Here is a 26,450-nt window from a genome sequence, read left to right as displayed (position 1 = left end):
ATTTCAGTCTATGGTAATTTTCCCGGCTGTGATATGAAGCGAGCAAAGCGTAGTGGTACATTTACAGCCGGGAGCAAGCTCATGAAGTGCATCGCAAAACAAAATACACATTTTCTGAAGATAAGTTAGGGAAACGTAAAGATTGTTTATTTTATTTATTCCTTTTAATTTTGTTTACTAAGTATTCTAGTATATAGGCTGTTACTTACATGTACCTAGCTGATTGAAAATTGATTGATTGAAATTAAAATGTTATTAACAGATTGCAGAATGGGTACAATACAGTACAGATCAATACACACAATTGTTAAGGGGGTGCAGACCAGAGAAAGACTTTCGTCTTGTTTACATCAGGGTTCCCCATTTTCAATTCATCATAACATGACACAGATAGAAGACTGATTGATTGATTGAATTGATTGAAAACTTTATTAACAGATTGCAGAATGGGTACAATACAGTACAGCTCAATACACACAATTGTTAAGGGGATGCAGACCAGAGAGACTTTCGTCTTGTTTACATCAGGGTCCCCCATTTTCAATTCATCAGGACATATATGACATACAGATAGTCAGTACTGCTACATCTATACATTTATGACATACCAGATTTGCAAATACAGTACTGTTTGTGATACAGAAGGAGTCAAGAAAAGGGAGTATATACATTTGACGTAGAAACTGTACATTGGAGGAGGTTGGGTGGGGGGGGGTTGGGTACATTGGGATATTGACAACCATACTGGGTAATTTACATTGGAGGTGGTTGGGGGGGGGGAGACACACTGTATAAACAAGCAAAACTGTACATTGAGGGGGGGGGGGGGGGAGACACTGTACAAACAAACAAAATTGTACATTGGACTATTGACAACCATACTAGGTAAATTACTGTACATTGGAGGGGGTTGGGTTAGGATATTTACAGGGGCCAGTTTTGAATTGCAGTCTCCCGTAGGTGTCCCTTGAGAGAGGTTTTGAAAGTGGGTAGTGATCCACATTCCTTTACAGCTTTGGGTAGGGCGTTCCACATTGATGTGGCATAATTGCGAAACGTGTTTAGTCCCTTATTTGAGCCGAATCTGGGTTTAACATGATTTGTGGAGCTCCCTCTGGTGTTGTGATCGTGGTATTCACTGACCTTTGGGAAGTATTTTGACATGTACATGGGTACCTTGGTCGTGTAGTGTATCTTGTAGACCAGGCCCATTGCAAGTTGCTGTACTCTGTCGTCTACTCTAAGCCATCCTAGGTTGTCAAAGTGGGCAGGGGTGAGGTGGGTTCTGGGGGTAAGGTCAAGCAGTAGTCTGACAGTTTGTTTTGAGATGTTTGTAATTTTGTTTTTAGCGCCTTTGAGGTGCTTTGGTACCATGAGGTGCAAGCATAGTCATAGTACCCCTGAATGAGTGCTCCTGCCAGAGTCTTCAGGGTATTCTTGTTTACCAGAGAGGAGATCCGGTACAAGAATCGAGTTCGTTGGTTGACTTTTTTTATTACATTGGATGCCATTTTGTCACAGGAGAGATTAGCCTCTAGGATGGAAGTTATGGAACCCAGGTAGGTAATTTCATCTTTCCTTGTGACAATAATGTCACCCACTGTAACTGAGAAGCCGTCGGTCTTGCTGAGTTTGTTATTTGAACCGAAGAGAATGGACTCTGTTTTGCCCATGTGTAATGATAGTTTGTTATCAGCGAGCCATATGCAGATTCTGCCTAGTTCCGAGCTGAGGGTTTTTTCAACCTGTAACTTGTTCTTGTCAGAGACCAGCAGGGCTGAGTCGTCCGCAAACAGGAACAAGTTGCAGTCACAAGCTGACGACATGTCACTGCTACACATCTATACATTTATGACATACCAGGTTTACAAATACAGTACTGTTTGATACAAGAATAGTCTAAAAAAGAGAGTATACATTTGACGAAGAAACTGTACATTTCTATAATTTGGCGTCTGACTGTATTCGTCAGCTGTTCGGCGTAGTACAAGCCAGTGCCGTAGAGAGAGAAGCCAAAAGAACGATGACGTGTTTCCGGTAACACGCCCGACATTTACAACAACAATCTGGCCAGTGCCGCCAGTCGATCTGCTGAAACCAGGGACACGAAACTATTGGGATCGGCACCAGGTACCAGCAGCAAGTACTCTACAATAACAGATTAAACAAAACGTGTTGACATGGAACTAAACCTCGCATCCGGATGCTTAAATAGAACACAATATTTGTATTATTTATAGGCTGTCAGTGATCATAATCCCCATGGCAGCGAGATAGTAGTAGACACGAAACTAGCTAACGCTAGTTAGCCACTGGTGCAACGTTAGCGTCTTTCCTATAAACATCAGCAAGTTAGTAGTAGCCCCTGGTCTGCTTGACTATAAGGAACATGCCGACATTATGGGAAATGCGCTTACCGTGTTCTCCAGAGTCATACTAGAAGATACACCAATTTCCCCTCTGTACGTTCAGTAGAAAGTTATCTGTCTGCAAGCTAGCCTAGCTTAGCACAAATGAATGTAAGCGGATACGGACCACTAGCCTATCTTGCAGCTGGATAGCTTTCTACTGAACGCACAGGGTAAGCGCATTTCCCCATCTTTAAATTACTGGTTGTTTTTGACAGCCGTCTATATGAAGATTCACGACAGGTGTTGTGAAGTGAAACTCAAATGACCCTCCACTACTCCACCCCCCTCCCATATTTCTAGGCCAGGGGTCTCGTTTCTTTGTTGATGTTGTTGATAAGCTGTTTGTTACAACTAGCCAAACACAACTGAACTGTGTAATGAATTTCCAGGTGGGCTGAGCAGCTTACAATTTGGTTTGGTTTGCTATCTGCCATGCCTTATCCAAGAATCCACTCTTGTGTTGTGTGAGGACAATTATGATCACCACCCAACTGTAGAATAGCTTTAGGCTAGGAGTTTGGGTAACCAATCAACAGATGTTTGTGTAGTAGATTGACCAATATGTTTTTACTGAAGATACAGACAGTACTTGTGAGCACTGAACCTTCATCAGCCAATTAGCCAGTAGGAACCTGTTGACCTACTGGGAATCGACTCAACAGGTACTTGATCAATATGACCGACATAACCTGTAATAAATTGTTTATTTGAGCGACCTTGCATTCTTCTGTGCGCAATAACTGTTGAACATTTAGTTTTTTGCTTTAATGTTACATGTTTGAGGAAATTCTTGACACCAACAATACCCTGTAAATACACCAAAACCTCTCCCTGTCTGTTTCAACAGCATCCCAATAATTCTGACACGCCATCGCTGCATAACAAGAAGATTCCAAACTGCACCAAAACCGCTACTGGACACTCTACAAACCGATGAACCCACCGATGAGACCGTCATCGTAGAGGGGGAATACCCCTGTCCATCCGCGTTGATTGGCTTTACGTGGTGTGTGGTGAGGTCACCATGGAGAGGATCTGAGAGGGATTCTTGCTCCTCAGGTGAGCCCTGAGTTGTGCCGCTACCCCCTGACAAGCGCCGCAAATTCAGAGCCCTCCACCGTAGTAACATGAGCCATGGACTCTGGAGCAGCTGACAGTCCTGTCACCTTGGTCATCAAGGCCCCCAACCAGAAGTATGACGACCAGACCATCAACTGCTTCCTCAACTGGACAGTGGAGAAGTTGAAGAGGCACATTTCCATCGTGTACCCCAGCAAGCCGGTGAGAGGCTCTCCGTGGTTTACTCTGTTGAACCTCATCCACCTCCAGTTATAGGGCAAACGCCACCCGTTTTAAGAATTCACATAATCCCCCCTGTGCCCCAGGACAGTTCAGTCAGTATTTGTGAACACACACCACTCTCCTGAAGCTAGAGATCCGAGAGAGAACCCTCCAATTGGTGATGTAAATTTGCAGGAATAATATAATTGTTTCTATTTTTCGAGGTTTGTCCCCGAAATCAACATTTTGGAGGCTGACTGTCACTTAGGAGTTTAATTACATTTACATTCAACTGGGTTGCCAGGTTGTGCACAGCTTATTAGCCTTAATCTAGTGGTCTCTCATTCTTATCTGGACTGGCAACACAAATCCCCCATACAAAGATAAAAAGCGGCAAGAGAAAGGGTAAACATAAAAAGCAGGTATGCATTTTCTGTGGTATTCTGCTATCTATGAGCTGTTCTGATTTGACACTTCATGTCTAGGATGGCTGCATGTGGGGCTACTTTACCAGCTAACTTGGTAACTCAGTCTTTGGGGCTTTTGAATATTGTATGTCCAAATACAAAACAAATCAGATATTTGGGGCGAGATGTAAATCATGTTGTGAGCTGACAGGAAAAAAATTTATTTGTTTTGAATTTGAGGTCCATATTGGTATCTTTGTTAGGGATATGAGCTTAATAGACATGTTTACCATAAATGGCTGGAAGATGATGTCCTTGTGAATCCAGGCTACTGCTATACTGCTGGGCATGCTCTCATTTGTGTGTCATGTAAACTAGGCCAGTGTGATCTATCCTAAAATAATGTAATCTAATCTGATGATGGTGTTCGGTACCAGGAGGAAGCGTCACACGTTCAGACTTCACCTCCAGCACTGTGTCAACCAGTTCAGTTCAGACTTTATTGTCCCTCAAGGGGAAATTTGCTTTGCAGCAGTCGTAGAGACAACAACAACAACAACAACAACAACAAATAAGTTAACACAACACAAGAAACATCACATCTTACAGAATCCAACCAGGAAAAAGAAAAGGAAAATGAAAATGCATTACTGTTATTTTAAAGGAAGTTAAGTGCATGTAGTGCCCTGGGGATGTACGGAAATTTAAATCTGTTTCTCTTTAGCCTGGGGAGCCTATATCTCCTGCCAGAGGGGAGGGGGACAAACTTCTCCAAGAGAGGATGGTCAGAGCTGTCTAAGATCGTCTGAGCCTTCTGCAGAATTTGTCTGTTATAAAAGTTCTTGTCTTTCGCAGCTGTAAACAGATGACTAAGCTCCAGTTGTGAAAATATGATTTCAAAATTGAGCCTTAAACCCTTTCACTACCACACTACAGAAGGTTAACCCTTTACTATCACACTACAGATAGTTAACAGTCTGTAGTGTGATAGTAAAGGGTTAACCTTCTGTAGTGTGGTAGTGAAAGGGTTAACCCTTTGTCGTGTGGCAGTGAAAGGGTCAACCTGTGTTGTTTCAGTGAAAGGGTTAACCATTTGGTAGTGCAGCAGTGAAAGGGTTAATTGGTCTCTAATATTCTATGTAAAATGGTTGTTGATACCAACAACTAGGCCTGCCGCAATAAGCAATAAATCGATTAATCGGCGCAATAATTAAAATGAATGCAATGATTTTGACGGGCGCGATTAATTGCTATTTGCGCGTTTGTTTTAATGAGGCGGAACCAGTACCCCTCGTCAGTCACTCTCCGTGTGGGGGGCCGCTGGCCTTACTACAGAGTACAGCACAGGAGCTCCGTGGGGCACTAGCAACGCCACATAGCTTAACTACATTTCTCAATAGTGTTGCTCCTTTTAACCAAGTAGTGTTCTTTGTAGTGTAGCTATTTTTAGACCCAAGTAGTTACTCGCTACTGCCCGGAGAAACTGGACTGCTAAATAAAGATTAAAGATCTAGCGTTGATGCTATCAACATTAGCTAAATAGCTAACAAACGAAATACAACGTATAGCATAGCTAGCTACAACACAGAATAACGTTAATACAATTACATGCATCATTGTTTACAATGAACGGGTGGGGCTAGTCAAAGGACTGGACACGGGGACAAGTTAAACATGAATTAATTTATTATAACAGGTAGTTTCGAGTCGTGCCTACGCACCACAGGGCTACTATTCTATTATATACAGCTTTGGCGCTTCCTCCTCATCGTTGATTGCCTGTAGTAGCTGCATCTAACGTTAGTAGCTAACGGTAAAACTAACCTAAAGTTAGTTGTTCACCAACAATCTCAACATTTGTTTTATCATTAGCTCAAAAACACAGAACCGGACGAGACAAGTTGTCCGCTCAATACGTTCTGCTAGGATAATAACAACAATACTTCCGCTCCGGACCGGTGGGTGGGTTTCAAAATAAAAGTCTAAAACACCGGAAAAGATGTTTATTTTGTACAGCGTTTTCCTCCACGAGTACTCGAGTACATCATGTGATCAATCGATCTGGATTATTTTTGCCCATCCCTAGTTTATCCTGTGCTGAAGTCTCCATTCCAATAGAGATAGTATATATTTTGGTGTTTATTTGATTATTGTTTCACTGCCTTTTTATTTATTACGTTTCCACAGTTTTTTCCTCATACTTTATTAACATTTTGTACATGGTACCGCAAGGTACATTAATAATAAATGTACATGTTAAAAGGATGATACAAAAAGCCAGACAGAGGGCTTGTTTCCAGTTTCAGTTTGTTTTATAATATACAATCAAACTGAGCATTTTTTTTATTTAGGATATTTAAAATATCTTCCAATGTTAAATAAAGGTTTATTGCACTTTGAAACGGCTTCCTTGCATTATTATGCTATTATTATATTAGTAAAAATAAATAAAAAGGGTTAATTGAAAACTTTTGGGAAATACATTTCTCAAAAAAAAAATCTCTCAAAACCGCAATAATATCGCTTATCGCAATATTTTCTGGGACAATTAATCGCCCAGCAAAATGTGTTATCGTGACAGGCCTACCAACAACAATGCCACGGTTATTTGCCAGTGGTCAAAGTCACTTTAAAGGAATGAGGAATATAAAAGTAACTTTAAGGAAAGAACAGATGTGGTTCTTGTATAGTATAGTTTAGATATTGTAAGTATAGCATAATGACTGAGTTAAAATTGTATATTGTATAGTAGTGTACATAGGAACCAGTGCCTTCTCAAGAATTTAGCATGTCTATTTAATCATGCACATCGTATGTCTTCTTATTACCTGTTTTTTATGTCTATTTTATTATTGCACAATCGATGCAGGCATGACCACCCACATTTCACTGTATGCCCTGGTATGTATGTGACAAATAAACCTCTTGAAATTTTGAATCTATCGGCGCAGTGGTTAGGCCTAACAAAATAAATTGTTTGGTTCCTGTTGGTTGTCAGTTAAGGCCATGGGTAGGTATGGAATTTATTTAATTTATTTTTTTATTTAATTTTTTTCCCACTGCGACTATGGATAGGGAATTTCTTTATTTAATTAAAATGTTCACGGCAACATGGATGCATGTACTCTGCCAGCATGTTTAATATCCATAATACTAAAGGTTTGACTAAGATTTGTATGAAACTTTATTGTAAACATTTATTTAAATTGTTTTTCCTTTTTTTTTTTTACTCATAAAATTAATTGGGTTGCACCTAAATCGGCAGGGTCGGTTGGCAACCGGAACCAAACCATTTATTTTGATAAGCCTTAGCACTGTTGCCTCACAGCAAGGAGGTTGTGGGTTCAAACCCCAGCAGTTGTTTGACAAACTGGGGGCCGGCCTTTCTGTGTGGAGTTTGCATGTTCTCCCCTTGTTTGCATGGGTTTCCTCTGGGTAAATTTCACTGAAATTATTTGATAATGAACAGATAAAAAATACACACAGAGAGCAGTGGTTTTCAAACTTCTTTTCAGGCATCCAAATGTTCAGCATTGATTTACTTATCACCCAAAACCGCTTTGGCAGGTTATTGTATTATTAATACAACAACTGTATCCTGCTTTCAGACTGCCAACCTAACCCTGCAGGTATTTTTTTCAACATGTCTTATCTTTCAGGGAATTCTGAGAGGGCTTTGGCTTCATTCCAGAGGGAAAGAAAACGTGGACCCATTTGGATCTTCACAAGACCCTGTGTGTGTGTTTCTGAGGGGGTTAGGATGGGAGGCAATGCCCAGAACTGATGCAATGACCTGTTGTCTTTCTAGTCGTCCAAGGACCAGAGGCTGGTGTACTCTGGGAGACTCCTTCTGGACCACCTGCAGCTCAGAGACGTGCTTAGAAAGGTACGGTTTTTACCCGCTGGAAAGATGAACAAGGAATCTGTAAATTTCTGATTTGGCCCACTTTCATATGTGGTCCTAAATCAGATACAGGTCAGATTTTGTTTAAATGAGCTGGCCTTCACTTTAGTGTCCTTCATGTTTATGTTCCATCATCATTATTGTTCAGTTGTGTATGTGTGTCAGTTCAGAAGTGTGACCGGTTCACACTGGAATCTGATATTGGCACAAAAAAAAAAAAAATATATATATATATATATATATATATATATATATATAAAATAATGTGAACAGCCAAGCAAAAAAATCTGATCTGAGCAATAAATCAGAATTGAGCACTAAATCTTGCAGTGTAAATGTAGCCATAGATGTATTTTGAGTTGAATATTTGTGAAAAGAAAATAATAAATTATATTGAGGGGGGGGGGGGGGGGGGAGAAAGGTAAGGACTTTTGTATACAAGTGGATATTAACAGCCTTAGTGATGTGCATGTGTGTGTGTTGAACATTCAGTCCTTCAGAAGTATGTTGTATGCATCATGTATGTGCGAGGGAGAGGAAACTGAAAGAGACGACAACAGCTGATCGGGTGCAGTTTAGCAACAAAAGTTTGGCATTGTCTCTGGATTCTGGCATGTTCTATGCTAATCCTCCCTTTTCTATCTCTCACTCTTTATCCCCCTTCTGTTTCATTCTCTCTATTTCCCTCTTTGTCACTCTTCTTTGTGGGCTCTGTGATTGTCACACTGTCGCCCCCCACTGTCGCTCTCCTTTCCTCCAATTTTGCCTGTTTCTAAACCCCCCCCCACACACACAGGAGGATGAATACCACATGATGCACCTGGTGTGTGCCTCCCGCAGCCCCCCCAGCTCACCCACGCTGCGCAGCCCCGCCACCACCAGTCCCTCCCATGGTGGCTCAAGCTCCACTGTGAGTAGTAAACACAGACACATCTCACCTTACGGTTATATAGTGGAGGATAAACCCGCTGCAACATAATTTATTGAATTTAACTCACCTTTTCATTCTGGAAGTTGAGTTTATTCCCCTTACTGGCTGGCAATGACACTAACTCGTCTGTGTGTGTGTGTGTGTGTGTGTGTGTGCATGCGTGTTATGTGAACTTAGGGACTTTTTGAGAGCATAAAACCTAATAAAGCTTCTGAAATTGTCATACGTTTTTACTGTACTATTACATTGGCCGTTGTCTAGACTTCATTGTATTTATTTATTTATTTTAGGGATGCCCCGATCACGTTTTTTGCCACCGATACCGATCGTCTTGAGCCATATCGGTCGATACCGATCCGATACCGATCATTTTTGATTGATTAAAAAAATAATATATATATTTTATAATTTTTTTTTTTATATAAAATATATATATTATATAATTATACTTTTACTTGTAGTTGTATTATCTGCGAGACATCGCCACCACGCAACAAGTCAAAATGCTCGCTATCTGCAAACAGCTCCACTGTCTGTGTGTATACTGCTTTGGTCAATTCAGCATGCCCTCAGCGTCCCCAGTCAGAGCGAGTTCAACTTACTAACAGGGTGAAGCATTAGGTTTCCTTTTTTCCCTCCCTCAATGATATTATGTTATTTTCGTTATCATTATGTAAACAAATGCACATATGGATAGTTTGCTGCAACGTTTCTGAATGAATTGAAGCATTAATAAATACGCAGAGAATTTAATTAGATGAACATTTGTTTTTAATTAGCATAGCCTAAATAATATTTATTAACAGGCTGAAAGTTATAATAATAATAATAATAATAATAATAATAATAATAATAATAATAATAATAATAATAATAATAATAATAATAATAATGCAACTGCAACAATTACACATATATAAATATAATATAACGGGCTGCAAAACCAATTTGCCTATTTAATAGGCTAAAACAGTGCAAAAGGCAATATGCCTGGGGGCTATAGGCTTCTAAAACAAGGCCCGAAAGAGACCTTAGCCTAAAGACGCTGCAACAATTACAAATGAATAATAAAATATAATAATATAACGGGCTGCAAAAACAATTAGCCTATTTAGGCAAAACGGTGCAAAAGGCAATATGCCTGGGGGCTATAGTATAGGCTTCTAAAACAAGGCCCGAAAGAGACCTTAGCCTAAAGACGCTGCAACAATTACAAATAATTGCGCAAACACTGCATGGTAGAGCTTGGGTAGGGCAACTTCTGTAAAATATGTGCGACCTGGGACAGTGTAGCGTGGCTCAATGTGAGAGAGTAGCCGTCGGAATCCTATGTTTTCGACTACACTTAATGGCTGGTCGTCGAGCCCTATGAATTCCATGACTTTGCGTGTGATTGCCTTAGCCTTCTGAGTCCCACCGTCATACGCACATGTGCTTACCATGGTGGTCTGCGTTAGCGGGCGCTTTGGTGGCTCCACTGCCTTTTTTTTACTCCCCTCGCTGAACTCTCCATGCTCTGCTGCGTGCTGAGACTTCAAATGTCGTATTAAATTCGTTGTGTTGAAACTCTTGACAATGTTTCTCCCACGAGGTATTTTATTCTGGCATACGTTGCAGATGGCAATTGTTACATCTGTCTCAGACACCGTGAAATAGTTCCACACCACCGTCATGTTTACAGGGGAGAATGTGACAATGGGCATTGCCTCGTGTTTTTCGAGCGGTCAGCAGAGAATTGGCTCGTTTTTCGCGTCATCGATTGGTTTCCGCAATCGGCGAATACGACTCATTATCGGAATTCACCGATCGCATATTTATACTGATTATCGGCCGATAACGATCGGTGGCCGATCGATCGGGGCATCCCTAATTTATTTGTTTATTTAGACGGGACAGAGCATATTACTGGACACTAATAAATGCAGTGTAAATACACCGGATTTAGCAAGGATGCAAATTTTCATCCGCAGTCCCCACACAAAGCATAGAAACGAAACATGCAGGCAGTGAAGCATAACATGCTATGAGACAAGGCATAAAAATATACATACAGAAAAAAGTACAAGGTATAAATTGTGCACTACAATATAATTTGACTATACATGGTCATAGGTTTGGTTGTCGAGTAACAATTTTTTTTAGATTGAATTTAAAAGATTGAAATGATGTACAATCTCGTATGGTCAGTGGTAGATCATTCCAGATTAAACAGCCCTGGACTGAGAGGGTGTTTTTAGCAAAGGCGGTTTGCTGGCCGGGCACTTCACAATCCCCTCTAGTGGTTGCTCTAGTGCTGATTCCTCTGTCAGGCTTCATTTCTATGAATTCCCTCAGAGGGGGCGGGCACAGACCATGTAGGGTCTTGTAAATAACAATAGCCTGTTTAAAAAAAGAAATTATTGGCAAAACTCAAATGTTTACCTCTGAAGAATGTGACAGTGGTGATATGAGTGAGGTTTGTTATCGAATACTTTAAGTGCACTCTTGTATAGCTGTTCTATGGGTTTGAGGATCGTCACACCTGTGCAAGACCAGTTTGTGAAGCAGTACTCAATGTGTGATAGAATCATACAGTGAAGATGGGATCTAGCAGCACTGACTGTCAGGAAGGGTCTAATATGTTTGATGTTTTGAAGGTTGAATTTGATTGTGTTTGTAACTTTCTTCACATGTTTTTTGAAGGTTAAGGTTGAGTCTAGCATGACCCCGATGTACTTGAACTCTGACACAAGTTCAAGTTCCTCCCTGCCCAGAAACACATTTGAGGACTCTAACACAACAGATTTTTTTGAAAAAGCCATGCAGACTGTCTTTTTTGCGTTCAGGAGCAGACATGAGTCTATGAGCCAGTCCTGGACACTGGTCAAGACTAGGGTTGGGCATTGTTTGGATTTGAACGATTCCGGTTCCGATTCTCCATATCGATTCCGGTTCTAAAAGATTCTCGATTCCGATTCTTTGAGGTGCAGGTCAAAACGGGTCACAGCTTATTTCGCAGGAGAATCTTAATTCTTTTCTTCACATTTTCAGTTGACTTGATACAGTTTAATTTGGTTGCTGTACTGTAACTAAGGTATTAATTAACAAAGTAAAAAAAAAAAATATATATATATATATATATATATATATATTTTTTTTTTAAGAATCGAAATGCAAATAATGTTACTTCCGGAAGTTAGGAACCGGTTCCTATTAGAACCGGTTTTCGGTGGCCAACCCTAGTCAAGACAGAGGTTAAGGCCGTTGATACCTCTGCATAGCTTTTGCCATGGGTAAATATAACAGCATCATCTGCATACATTCTGAGGTAGGGCGGACCTCTGCTGGTCGGTCAGCCAATTGATTGATTGGTTGATTCTGTTTTGCCTGGCAAGCACTAGAAGATATTCCAAATCCTAACTGATGTTGAAACAGTGGTATACCCCACACACAACTTCATAATTCACATATTTAAGTAACGCACACATTAGACGATTTTGCCAAAACTGAGCACCAAGCACTTGAAGATTATACTTAGGTCCTGACTCTCTGAACCTAGAATCTTATAAGCACTGCAGGGCTCGACATTAATGCATCACAAATAGATCAATATAGTCCGTATTAAGTGATACGATGCAGGATCATGGTTCTATGGGTAGGATTGGTCCGGTAAAACGTTGGCAGGTAGATGACACTAAATTTAGTTGTACTATCGCTAATCGTTATCTATTCCAATTCATATACATTTGGACTAGGGCTGCAAGTTTAATCATAAAAAATAATAGATCTCGATTCATAGACTTATGCGATCTCATTTCTAAATGACGACGATTCTGATGTATTTGCATTTGTGTCAAAATGGAGATCAGTTGCATTAAAACACTCTCCTATTCCCCTATGCATTCACGTGTTGACTTATTTGCTTCGGAACAATCCCAGTTGCGATATCAATCACACTTACACGATGTAAAGCAAAACACACTATTAATTCAACATTCAATATATTTTCTTACTTTTGTGTTGACTTGTCGCCAGATTCCTGTTTTTGGGTTCCAGATGAGAGGAAGGAGCTGGACAACACAATGGTTCCATAGCCTGAAGTCTTATAGTCATACAGTCCAAAGTTTATGAAAATCCCATGGAAAATTAGTGAACGAATTTTGTAATGCGTGTACCGGTAAAAACAGCGTTATTATCCAAAATGGCCGTCCACTTCATAACATTCTGATGCTAGAGTCGGGACAAAGGTCAGAACCGAAAGTGGTCATTTGACGGAGCGCTTGTAAAATGACGCCCTAACCTAAGCTGACTGACGAGAGCAAAGTCCCGTGCACGGGCGTAAGAGGAAAAGAGACTCGAGTTATTTCGTATGTTACAAGAGACTTTTAAGTTTAAGTCAAAAACTTTCATACATGTTATGTTGTCTGTTTAAGAGAGTGCAATAAATGTTTTTATTGAAAAAAATAAGAATCATGTGAGAGAATCGTGATCTCAATTCTTAGGGAGAAAAATCGTGATTCACATTTTAGTAAGAATCATCCAGCCCTAATTTGGACCATGTCTTTTTTTCATCATCTGAAGAAACTTCAGAAAAAAAAATATATTCAAAGGGGACATGCATTATAAATGGCTTTTTCTGTGTTTAGCCTGTTTTTATAGTAATAGGAGTTAGTATCAATGGGCCTGTGTCTCTAATTATCATATTGACTCATCAGTCTAGTCTCGAGTTCACAAGATCCTCCCTCACAGTTGCAGTTTTATTTTGAAATCTTGGAAATGGAGATAACCTAGACTCTTTATTTATCGGTGGACGACGCCATGACAGAAATGTTTAAATAGCGCGCAAGCATTGTGGGAAATGTAGTAAACTGGCACGAGAAATGTAGGAAATTGGTACACAGTGCTACGCTCGACTATTAGACCGGACATGCAGCGTGGAGTCCGGTCCGCGTACGTTCTGCTCTCTGTGGGAGCCTTAAAGACCCTAACCCTATCAAAACAGCAGCCAAAGTGTATATTTTCACCACTGTGTTTGTTTACCACTGATTTTAAGTGTTATTAGCGAAATATGAGCTTGTAAAAATGTCTGCGCATTGCACCGGAAAACGGCAGATTTAGACACAAGGACAGGAAGTCGTCATGAAATCATTGTAGTCTTAAGAAAGAGGAGGCTTTCGATGGACGTCTAAACTTCATAAAATACACTAGTACCCAGCTCATACCAGCCGCAGACCAACAACGTGATATTACAAATATTGACGTGAATTTCGTGTTTATATCTCACAGGTTGAACAAACCTCAACGTTATTGCCATAAAATACAACATATATTGTTTCTTTACCTTTCTGTGAACAATTGCGAGTAGAATTAGGCCTTTCAGTGCCAAAAAAAAAAAGGTGGCATTTACGGACATTGCTACCTGTAGGACTGCCCTGTCTCTGTTTGGAGCCCCGGAAATATATTTAATAATTTTTGGAAAGAGGAAAAAAAGGTATGTGATTTGGGGTTTTCTCTGCAACCTGTGTAAAGCCGCCCTGGGTGCTCTGTGGCCAGCAAGATCTCCTACATGTTGACACTGGGTGCTCTGTGGCCAGCAAGGTCTCCTACATGTTGACACTGGGTGCTCTGTGGCCAGCAAGGTCTCCTACATGTTGACACTGGGTGCTCTGTGGCCAGCAAGGTCTCCTACATGTTGACACTGGGTGCTCTCTGCTCTGTAACCAGCAAGGTCTCCTACATGTTGACACTGGGTGCTCTGTGGCCAGCAAGGTCTCCTACATGTTGACACTGGGTGCTCTCTGCTCTGTGGCCAGCAAGGTCTCCTACATGTTGACACTGGGTGCTCTCTGCTCTGTGACCAGCAAGGTCTCCTACATGTTGACACTGGGTGCTCTGTGGCCAGCAAGGTCTCCTACATGTTGACACTGGGTGCTCTCTGCTCTGTGGCCAGCAAGGTCTCCTACATGTTGACACTGGGTGCTCTCTGCTCTGTAACCAGCAAGGTCTCCTACATGTTGACACTGGGTGCTCTGTGGCCAGCAAGGTCTCCTACATGTTGACACTGGGTGCTCTCTGCTCTGTGGCCAGCAAGGTCTCCTACATGTTGACACTGGGTGCTCTGTGGCCAGCAAGGTCTCCTACATGTTGACACTGGGTGCTCTCTGCTCTGTGACCAGCAATGTCTCCTCCATGTTGACACTGGGTGCTCTCTGCTCTGTGGCCAGCAAGGTCTCCTACATGTTGACACTGGGTGCTCTCTGCTCTGTGACCAGCACGGTCTCCTACATGTTGACACTGGGTGCTCTCTGCTCTGTGACCAGGGCCCCGTTCCATGTACCTGGATAACTGAGTTAGCCGGATAACTTTAGCTGGATAACTGGGTTAGCCGGACTTTCCGGTTTCATGTACGTGGATTTTCCAGATCACCATGCCAACAGATCCAAAAGTTTGAGCCTGCTCGAAAGCAGAGTTCAAGTTCAAGTTAGCCCGATCACGCAGAGCCACGCCCCCGCAAAGAAGTGACAGCTCGTTTCCTGAAACTATTCCCACAGTCTACGATCTGCATTATACCATTCTGAATTACGTTTTTGTGCTCCATTCTTCCAGAGGGGGCTTTTGAAATGTAAAATAGACTCAAAATGCTGATATTAAATTCACTTTGTCCTAAATAATGCACGTTATATATACCGTGGCGACGGTGGCGCTCGCTCGTGCGATGTACACAAAAATGTGGTTATTTTAATTGTAACTGGGATTAAGATGTCTGATGAGATGCGCTGTTTGACGGATTTGAGAAATTGAATGAGCCGTTGACGTCACATGAATGAATGAGGATAAAGAAATAAAACTTCATTCAAAATAAGGAATATTCTAAACACGGGTCTCTCGTTCATTAATGTATAAACAATGAATGTATCCCATCTGGCACAGTGGCCCAGCGGTAGTGCTCAAGCCTGCCAACCTTGCGACCCGGGTTCAAATCCCGGTGTTTCCAATATGATTTTTTTGAATATAATATTAATGATTATACGCCAAAGTAGCCTGGTTTTAAGTTAAAATATTATAAATCTACATGCATTGAGGATGTCATTCTTTATATAGCTCTCAACGTGCACCAAATTGAATTATTCCTATATTGCAAAAAAAAGGAGACGACTAGGGTCTTGAACCCCGGTCGTCCGTGTGAAAGTCAAAAGAACAACCCGTTAGACCACATTGGAGATAAGTTAAAGATTGACTATACATCAATCAATGGGCAAGAGGGCCGTATCGTAATTCTGTATAACAGTTAACTTATTATTGTCGCTAGCAAGATCTCATTTGATTATTCAATCCAGCAGGCAAGTTTAAAGAAATATAATCTGATTGATTGAGGTAATGAGGGACTTAGAATTAGCCTATAGATAACGCATTTAACTTGTCGGCGAGGCGATTGAGCCGTATTGCAATCTGTCAATAAAGTCTTAAATCAATTAATCAATCAATGCCGTTGAGAATCAGGGTCTCTGCCATCGATACGTGCTGGCTTTTCACCTAAAACGGCCGCGCGCATTTAGCCTGACTCGCAAGTCTGGCTTGAGTTAACGAGACTGAATCCACCTTTGTGAAACAGGAAAATCCCGGCTTCGAACATCGGGTTAACTGAAGCTGGATAATGGACATCTTGATCGACTTAGTTGAACCACGTACATGAAACAGGGCCCAGCAATGTCTCCTCCATGTTGACACTGGGTGCTCTGTGGCCAGCAAGGTCTCCTACATGTTGACACTGGGTGCTCTCTGCTCTGTGACCAGCAAGGTCTCCTCCATGTTGACACTGGGTGCTCTCTGCTCTGTGACCAGCAAGGTCTCCTACATGTTGACACTGGGTGCTCTGCTCTGTGACCAGCAATGTCTCCTCCATGTTGACACTGGGTGCTCTGCTCTGTAACCAGCAAGGTCTCCTACATGTTGACACTGGGTGCTCTCTGCTCTGTGACCAGCAAGGTCTCCTACATGTTGACACTGGGTGCTCTCTGCTCTGTGACCAGCAAGGTCTCCTACATGTTGACACTGGGTGCTCTGTGACCAGCAAGGTCTCCTACATGTTGACACTGGGTGCTCTGCTCTGTAACCAGCAAGGTCTCCTACATGTTGACACTGGGTGCTCTGTGACCAGCAAGGTCTCCTACATGTTGACACTGGGTGCTCTGCTCTGTAACCAGCAAGGTCTCCTACATGTTGACACTGGGTGCTCTGCTCTGTGACCAGCAAGGTCTCCTACATGTTGACACTGGGTGCTCTCTGCTCTGTAACCAGCAAGGTCTCCTACATGTTGACACTGGGTGCTCTGCTCTGTAACCAGCAAGGTCTCCTACATGTTGACACTGGGTGCTCTGCTCTGTAACCAGCAAGGTCTCCTACATGTTGACACTGGGTGCTCTGCTCTGTAACCAGCAAGGTCTCCTACATGTTGACACTGGGTGCTCTGCTCTGTGGCCAGCAAGGTCTCCTACATGTTGACACTGGGTGCTCTGCTCTGTAACCAGCAAGGTCTCCTACATGTTGACACTGGGTGCTCTGCTCTGTAACCAGCAAGGTCTCCTACATGTTGACACTGGGTGCTCTCTGCTCTGTAACCAGCAAGGTCTCCTACATGTTGACACTGGGTGCTCTGCTCTGTAACCAGCAAGGTCTCCTACATGTTGACACTGGGACTGGCTTTCTACCACCCCTGGCCATGACACTCATAACTGTTCAACTCTTTGGTTCTGTTCTGTGGTTGCCCCACACAATACAGGAATTTGTCATATTTAAAAAAGAAAATTATATTGCAGACTGGTTTGTGAGCAGATTGTTCGGATTGAATCTGTCAACACCTTGACTACAGGATAATCAGCAGATTATTATAAATCAGTTCTGACCAGTCTCAAATCGGGATTGTCCCTTTGATTGTTGTGAGAGAATCAGACCTAAAATCATCCCATTCCTCCTCTAGTCTGCATCAGCCTTTAGTCAAACCAAGACGACTTTTTGTTGATTGCTAGGGAAGAAATATGGTGCACAGTCAAATGTAAAAAAAAAAAGAAAATGGTTAAATAAATAACAAGAAAAACCAAACTAGTCCGCTGGTGCTTCCTAGGTCCATGGGAAGCTGTTCCAATGCATCTCATTCACTTAAAAAAAACAATGCTCATTTATTTTGCACATAATCTCTCACACATCCAAAAACTCTAAACAGTTTTGCAGTTATTGAGAGTAAATTAGTTTGAATATGGCCAACAGTGATGTCATCAGGGACATTGAATCCTTGCGTTGTGTTAATTACAGCTCAATGAAAGCAGTCCCTATAAAACAAGGTATTGCTATTTTTTCATCTACATCATTTCATGGTGCTCAACGAGACCCCCTGATAGCAGGTGGTCACAAGAAGTTTTGAAAAATACTTTTGGAAAATAATTATTGTAGCTTTAAAGTGAGCAAACAAAATATATAAACTGTAACGTAATAGTATTATTTTAAAAGGGGACATATTTTCTTTGTGGGTCAGAGTTTAGACGATGCTGGCTCCGCCTCCCTCGCCACAACACCCAATCAGGACAGCCAGCCAGCCTCCTCCTACATACCAGGAAGTTATGATGGAGTGAGGTATCGCGGAGGCTTCCCCCACTACAACCCCACAGCTACCGGTGTCACACAGTGGTGAGTAGGGATTAGATTCTGTCTCCATTTGGAAGGGATCTGTTTGATGTCATGTGGTGCATTAGGTGCCAAGATCAATTTGTCTCGAAAATGTGTCCCTGCTTTAATTCAATCAACAGCAGTTGTCAGGAAAACATCAAATATGTGTGTCTCTCAGAGTTGGGATAATACAATTTTCCCTTTTCAATTTAAAGGGGTATTCCACCTAAATATACTTTTAGGTTGTAAATCTCTCTAAAATCGCATTGACTGACATTTTGAAATATTTTGTTTTGTGTTTAGTACAGTATTGGTTAGCACATGCATGTATTAAAGATCCCATCCACTCAGAAACTCCTCTTGGAGGCTATACAGATTGTTTGTGCAGAACTCATCACCAGAGTGCCTTTTTCACATTCTTCCCCTGGAGAGGGAGAGCTTCTCTGTACTTCCCTGAGATCTGAGTTACATGTGTGATGTCACTAATAGGATGAACCCATCATGATCCAATATGTGGTAACTTGACACCTTTAGCTTCAGCAGACACAGAAAGCTGAGTAGGTAGTGGTACTGACATATCTTGAAAGAATATAAGCTGCCAACTTAGAATTTCTGGTAAATATCAATGGGTGCTTGTTAACAATTTGCATATTCATAGATCCTTGCATTCTCAATGAGGGTAACGGTGTAGAGATGCTGCTAAGCCATAGTTTATTCAACAATTTGGTCGTAAAAAAACATATTTATAGAAATTGTGAAATATTTATATACTGTATATATATATTTTTTTAAGGGTTTCAAATACGAATCATATCATAGCTAACATGTCTCTTTTTCCTCAGGCCGGATGGCACCCAGGTCCCGTTGCAAGGGGGCTTGGCTGCCAACGTGCCCCCCCACCCCATGTACATGCCCATGCAGATGCTGTGGTGGCAGCAGATGTACGCGCGACACTACTACATGCAGTAGTAAGTCATGTGTAGATACTAGTGCTGTCAATCGATTAAAATATTTAACTCGATTAATCGCATGATTGTCCATAGTTAACTTGCGATTAATCGCAAATTAATCGTTTTTTTTCTTTCTACCTTAACACTTTCAGAGCCCAAGCTTAATCTTGATTTACCGCTTGAATGCCCACCATCCACTTCAATGTTAGCGTTAATAACGCCTAATCTATGTTTAAAATTATGGCTATGTGTCTAATCTGCCCGTCGCTTATCAATGACTCGTTTTCCAGTCAACATTGTCGAAGCGGATTGTTTTTTTATCGGTTCATTTTCATTTTATAGCATTTTGAAAAGCCCTCGTTTTCAAGGAAAATATAAATATTCCATGATAATCGCCCTTTACTGGAATATTCTAGAATACACAAAAACGTTGTCCATTTTTCGGCCTATTTATGAATAGTTTTCAAATAAACGCTAGATTATCGATAGTATATGTGTACGTATGCACGCTATATAGGCGATCTGAAAAATCGATTCTCTGATTTCCTCAAAGCGATCGCGCACAAACAGCCACATCACACATAGGGCGAACGCTGAGATCTCAGCGAATACAACTCTGATTATCCCAAGACTTGTAAAATAGATTCCTTACCTCAGATCAGATGTTCTCCAAAAAGATCATTCCAATTCCTGATCGCCATTCCAAAAATCGATCGCTTTTATTGATCCAACGCTACATACTGTACACATGTATTCCGCCCTGTTCTGAGGCTCCACAATGAATCCGATCGGCTCGGGTTACATGCCTGAGAAGTAAAATGTGGATTCCGGATTTTTCTTTTCTCATCCATTTTCATTGAGTCCATTCCAAAAGGGTGCATTACCATCTGGGAGACGATAGGGGGTGGTTTTTTCACATCTGAGCTCCTACAGGGGCTGCATACCAACGGGAGACTCGGTTGATGAAATATGAATTCAGATCGCTAATAAAAAAAGAACACGCTAATTGTCGTGGTGGGCATTCAGGCATTGAGCTGATAACACGTGTTATGTCGTTTTGGGCATTGAAAGTGTTAAACAGATCTTTTACAAGTTCCAAGTTTTAATATTCTTATCAACATGCGAGTCAACAAATGCTTGCTTTATGCAGCCATTTAACACAAAAGGATGACCCTCATGCATTGCAAATTTGCATCAAATTCAAAACGGAGTGATGCACAAAATAACTTAAAAGAAAACGATGAATAAAGTGTGCATGAAATAATAGGGGAAAGTAAACGTTAGGAACTTGTTACATTCACCCACACAAGGGCTGAGTAATCACACATACCCCCTCTCTCTCACACACACTCTCCCAGCTCTCTTTCTCTCTTGCCCCTTCCTCATCTCTCTCACCCCCCTCTCTCTCTATATCTCACACACACACACACACACACACACTTCAGAAACAAACATAGAGCATAGAATGAGAGCATCAATAATACACCTGAGTGAAGTCTAGTAAAAAAAAATATATAATAATAATAATAATAATAATAATAATAATAATAATAATAATAATAATAATAATAATAATAATAATAATAATAATAATAATAATAATAATAATAATAATAATAATAATTGTGAGTTAAAAAAAATAGTGGCGTTAATAGAATCGGGCGATAACGCGTTAATACCGCGTTAACTTTGACAGCCTTAGTAGATACATAGAGATGGTGTACACCAACACTACATGCAGTAGTAAGTCATGTGTAGATACTAAGGCTGTCAATCTTAAAATATTTAATCTGATTAATCGTATGATTGTCCATAGTTAATCGTGATTAATCGCTAAATAATCACATTTTGTATCTGTTCTAAATCTGCCTTAAACAGATCTTTTTCAAGTTTGAATACTCTTATCATCATGAGAGTAGACAAATGCTTGCTTTATGCAAAAACATGCATGTTTATTTATTGCCACAATGAGAAATACTGTCCAGAATCTTCAAGTAACTAAGATGCAAACTGCATTGTAAAACAAAATGCTGAAATCATGAAAAAAATAAACGAAAAGCCCAACAAAAAAATAACAGATGGGCATACCAATTTACTAACTGTAACATTACATAGTAATGATTACTAACACTGTAGTGTGTTGAACTTTAAGCAGCCATTTAACACAAAAGGATGACCCTCATGCATTGCAAATTTGCATCAAATTCAAAACAAACAAAGTGATGCACAAAATAACTTAAAAGAAAATAATCATTTAAAACAATGAATAAAGTGGGCATGAAATGATAGACGAAAGAAAAAGTTAGGAACTTGTTACATTCACCCACACAAGCGCTGAGGACTCACCCCCCCCCCCCCTCTCTCTCTTTCTCACACACACACACACACTAGGGCTGGGCAATATGGCCTAAAAATAAAATCTCTTATTATTTTTTAAATCCGATTTCAGATTTTAATCGATTCTTTTCTCTTGAAAACTAGAAACGCCTAGGAAATCATTCAAATAACCTTTGTTTTTATTTGACACAAATAAATGATCAAACCAAGATGAATTATTTCCCTATTTGAAGTGCTAGCTTTCACCAATCTTCAAAAAAAAAAATATAATGTATATATATATATTTTGTATTTAATTTTTTTATTTTTTAAACAAACATAAACAAACATGACAACATAAAATTAGATATACAAGCATTAATTAACAGTGCACATCCAATGAAATCACTATTTAAATAAATGTCTTATACAAGATATACACCTAATACCTGCTATCTAATACCCTACACCAGTGGTTCTCAAACTTTTTACACCAAGTACCACCTGAGAAGGTAGCTGGCTCTCCAAGTACCACCATATGGCCGACGTTAAAATACAGTCTATTCAGCTATGCACAGTTCACGCAGGAGGCAAATGTATTCCTAATACCATTATTTATTGTTAACTTTTGTCAGACACAATGTACAAAGGGGTAGCACTAGAACTAGCAAACTCTTCCACACAACTCATACAATGCAAGGGGCATTGTATTTCAGCAAATGTACCCAATTCTCTCACTCACTCACTCACTCACTCACTCACTCACTCACTCACTCACTCACACACCGCATGTTGTTGTCCATTGACAACTCACATAAGCAGGGCCGGACTGGGGAAATAATTCAGGCTGGGAAATATAGTGTGAAATATAGCCCCAGTCAGGCCACTTTCTAAGTGGGGGTCCCCCACCAGGAATTATTTTGTTACAAAGACTTAATTTCCTGCATTCTGGTGCAGGATTTTATTTAATTTTTACCCTTTAAAGGGGAGATGAAGCAGTGAGCAATGTGATCCTAGTTTGTTTGTTGTGTACCTTGTGTAAGACAGGGTCCTATAATCAAATGTGAAATCTAGCTTATTTGTCTGAAAAATCAAATATAATATCCCTTTTTTCAACATGGGCGCCGCCATTCTGTTGCTGACGTCATGGGGCTGGTTGGGTCTGGCTCCTAGTATACACCTGTTTGTTAGATGCCTATGGATGGACATGGATTGTCGGGTCAGTCTGTAAATAAAATGTTGCCTACCAAACATCGGGACCGCGGTGGTGCTTTTTGTATTGCTCCCGGCTGTTCGAACGAATTTTACCGCATGAAAGAGAGAGGAACGGTGGTTCATTGCCACAAATTACCAGTGAAAAAAAACACTTTTATTGGTGCGTTGGCTGGCTGCACTGAAGCGGCGCGATCCACCTGTTGGACAGTGGACTAAGATCTGCGGGCAACATTTCATTGCCTCGGATTATGTTGTTGAGGGGGGCTTTGAAGAGGATGGGAGGTTTGTCCAGAAGACCACTAATAAGCTGAAGCGGTTCCCTCGGTCTTCGACAGACAGACCGGCAGTTCAGCATCGGGACCATTTAGCCTGCTGGCTACATAGCTCCACTTCTACCAGCGTCGGGACCATTTAGCCTGCTGGCTACATAGCTCCACTTCTACCAGCGTCGGGACCATTTAGCCTGCGGGCTACATAGCTCCACTTCTACCAGCGTCGGGACCATTTAGCCTGCTGGCTACATAGCTCCAGTTCAACCAGCGTCGGGACCATTTAGCCTGCTGGCTACATAGCTCCAGTTCAACCAGCGTAGGGACCATTTAGCCTGCTGGCTACATAGCTCCAGTTCAACCAGCCGGGTACCGCCGGGAGCGATGGCTAGCTAGTTAGCACCAGCCGGGAGCGATGGCTAGCTAGTTAGCACCAGCCCGGGAGCGATGGCTAGCTAGTTAGCACCAGCCGGGAGCGATGGCTAGCTCCCGGCTGGTGCTAACTAGCTAGCCATCGCTCCCGGCTGGTGCTAACTAGCTAGCCATCGCTCCCGGCTGGTGCATCGCTCCCGGCTGGTGCTAACTAGCTAGCCATCGCTCCCGGCTGGTGCATCGCTCCCGGCTGGTGCTAACTAGCTAGCCATCGCTCCCGGCTGGTGCTAACGCTCCCGGGAGCTAACGCCGGTACCCGGCTGGTAGAAGTGGAGCTATGTAGCCAGCAGGCTAAATGGTCCCGACGCTGAACTGCCGGTCTGTCTGTCGAAGACCGAGGGAACCGCACCAGGCTTCAGCTGATTAGTGGTCTTCTGGACAACAACAACAACATAATCCGAGGCAATGAAGTGTTCGCTGGAGATCTTCATTCCCTGTCCAACAGGCTGATCGCGCCGCCTGAGTGCAGCCAGCCTGAGCCAACGTGCCAACAACACTGTTTTTTTCACTGGTAGTTTGTGGAAATTAACCAACTTTCCTCTCTCTTTCACACGGTAAATTAGTTTGAACAGTCAGGAGCAATACAAAAAGAACCACCGCGGTCCCGTTGTTTGGTAGGCAACATTTGACTGACCCGACAGTCCATGTTTACTATGCAGCTAACCCACAGTGTATACACCAAACCAACACTGTGACGTCAGCAACAAAATGGCGGCGCACATGTTCATAAATGCTACATAAATGGACATTACAAATAGTTTTTTCTTAGAAACGCCTTATTTTTATAATGTGATTTTTTTCTGTGGCTTATCTAAATACTAATGTGATGCTATGAATATGTATTTATCGCTATGCTTCATCTCTACTTTAAATTCCAGTGTTTGTGATGGGCATAAAAAAAACAAAAAAAAACACATTAAATACATTTTTGAATTGTAACCCTTTAAATGCCAGTTTGTGTGATGGCATCACAAATTATTGTAAAAAAAAACACACAATATTTTCAATATATCAAATGCAAAGTACATTTTTCTGGGGGGGATTATTACAGGCTAGGCATGTGTCAATGATTAGCAACAACACAGATTTTGATGCATTTTTTGTAATGTCAGATTTAACAACAACTCTTTTCAGAAAAGTGGGAGTATTTCATTTTTTATCTGACATTACAAAAAATCTAAAAATATAAATGGTTATGATCAGGGCTGAAGTTTAATAAAAGATTTATGACTGTTTAGACTGCATTACTCTGTCACAGTGATCTCCTGGTTGTTCCCCACTTAGGTTATCTAACTATCGCGCCACCACAACTAGAAACACTGGCCTGGCCTGCTTCTAAGTTCAGTGGCCTGACTGCAAAAAAAAAAAAAAAGTTTTTTGTGCTTTTTATAAAAAATGTCAAGTACCACCAAGTACCACTAGTGGTACGCGTACCACAGTTTGAGAACCACTGCCCTACACGCATTATGCTCTCGCTTGCTCCCCCCCCCCCCGGGCCCCCCCTTGGATAATCCACCCATTATCATTCGCTCCTAACCAGGCACTACAATTATATGCTAGCTTTTATTCTCTCCACCACTTCTAACCACTTTGTAATTTTGGATTCACTGAGACCCAAAATTATTGCTGTAGATATTTCTAGATAAATCACATTGAGATATGTGAGAATCCAGACCTTCCGGCACATTTTTTCCGGTTGAAACCATCGTGATGCTATCAGCTTTTTAGCCACTGTGATACCAGATAAAACCAATCTCTTTAGCTGTATAGGTACTGCACACTCAAAAACATCATTCAACAGTAATACAGAGGGGTGTACAGGTATATTCAGAGTTAAGAGATTTGATAATTGCTGGGTCACTTCTTTCCAGAATATCTTGACTGGTGGGCAGTCCCAATACATGTGCATAAATGTACCCTCGTCCCCATTTGTACATAAGGAGCATTTGGAGTCTTGTTTAAGACTCATTCTGTTCAGTCTTATAGGAGTCAAGTATGTCCTATGAATATAGTTAAGATTGATTTGTTGATTTGTGGGTTCCGTGATGCAAGTCGAACATTTGCCCAGGCTTCTTGCCAATCAAAATCTATTTCCAGGTCTGGTATATCCCTCCTCCAGACAGTCTAGGTGGAGGATTTCATACGAGGACGTTAGTAATTGATGATAAAAATCTGATACAAAACCTCTCGATGTCTCTCTTTCATAGAAGAATTTGTGGTATCTGTGGTGTACAATTGGTATCCTTAATGGGACACCGTGAGCCTTCAAACAACAATAACTGTGCGTAGAAATAATATGTGGAACCGGTGAGATAATTTTTTTGTGTATTTCCTCATAACTACAAAAACCCTGTTTGTTGAAAACATCTCCTAATGTGTGTATGCCCTGCTTTTCCCATCTAGGGAATCTTATAGGTCGTTTTCCAATCAGGAGTGCATTGTTATTGAATATTGAATAAGGGAGTATGATTATGCCATTTATGTGGGTTAGAATATTTTTTTTGTGTTTCACGCCATATCCGGATCGCATGAGTAATAATGGGGCCAAATTTCAGTTCGCATTGCTTAATTGTTAATTTGGTGTATACTATGTCCTGCAGTCTATGTGGTGCTACTATATTTACTTCTAAATTTCTCCAGGATACTGATGCTTGGGGATCAAACCAGGTTGTCAGTGGTCTTAAAGTGTACGCCT

The 26,450-nt window shown here is 41.2% G+C and overlaps 1 protein-coding gene across 2 annotated transcripts in view; it reads left to right on the top strand.

Annotated features, from left to right (window-relative positions):
- The first annotated feature begins 2,051 nt into the window (after positions 1-2,051).
- The window catches only part of herpud2 (HERPUD family member 2), a 45,560-nt gene continuing 21,161 nt past the window's right edge, over positions 2,052-26,450 (top strand). Inside the window, exons 1-6 of one of the 2 annotated variants that reach the window (XM_084336368.1) lie at positions 2,052-2,130; positions 3,259-3,692; positions 7,908-7,985; positions 8,800-8,913; positions 18,443-18,594; positions 19,416-19,541. In XM_084336368.1, coding sequence (XP_084192494.1) covers positions 3,546-3,692; positions 7,908-7,985; positions 8,800-8,913; positions 18,443-18,594; positions 19,416-19,541 — 617 coding nt within the window. In that variant the 5' untranslated portion in view covers positions 2,052-2,130; positions 3,259-3,545. The remainder of the gene's footprint in view (positions 2,131-3,258; positions 3,693-7,907; positions 7,986-8,799; positions 8,914-18,442; positions 18,595-19,415; positions 19,542-26,450) is intronic. The other variant, XM_084336369.1, reaches the window with a different exon arrangement.

Source organism: Notolepis coatsorum (assembly GCF_963971535.1).
Source record: "Notolepis coatsorum genome assembly, chromosome: 19".
Taxonomy (NCBI): Eukaryota; Metazoa; Chordata; class Actinopteri; order Aulopiformes; family Paralepididae; genus Notolepis; species Notolepis coatsorum.
Note: the sequence above shows the minus strand (reverse complement) of the source record. Positions and strands in the feature narration are given on the sequence as shown.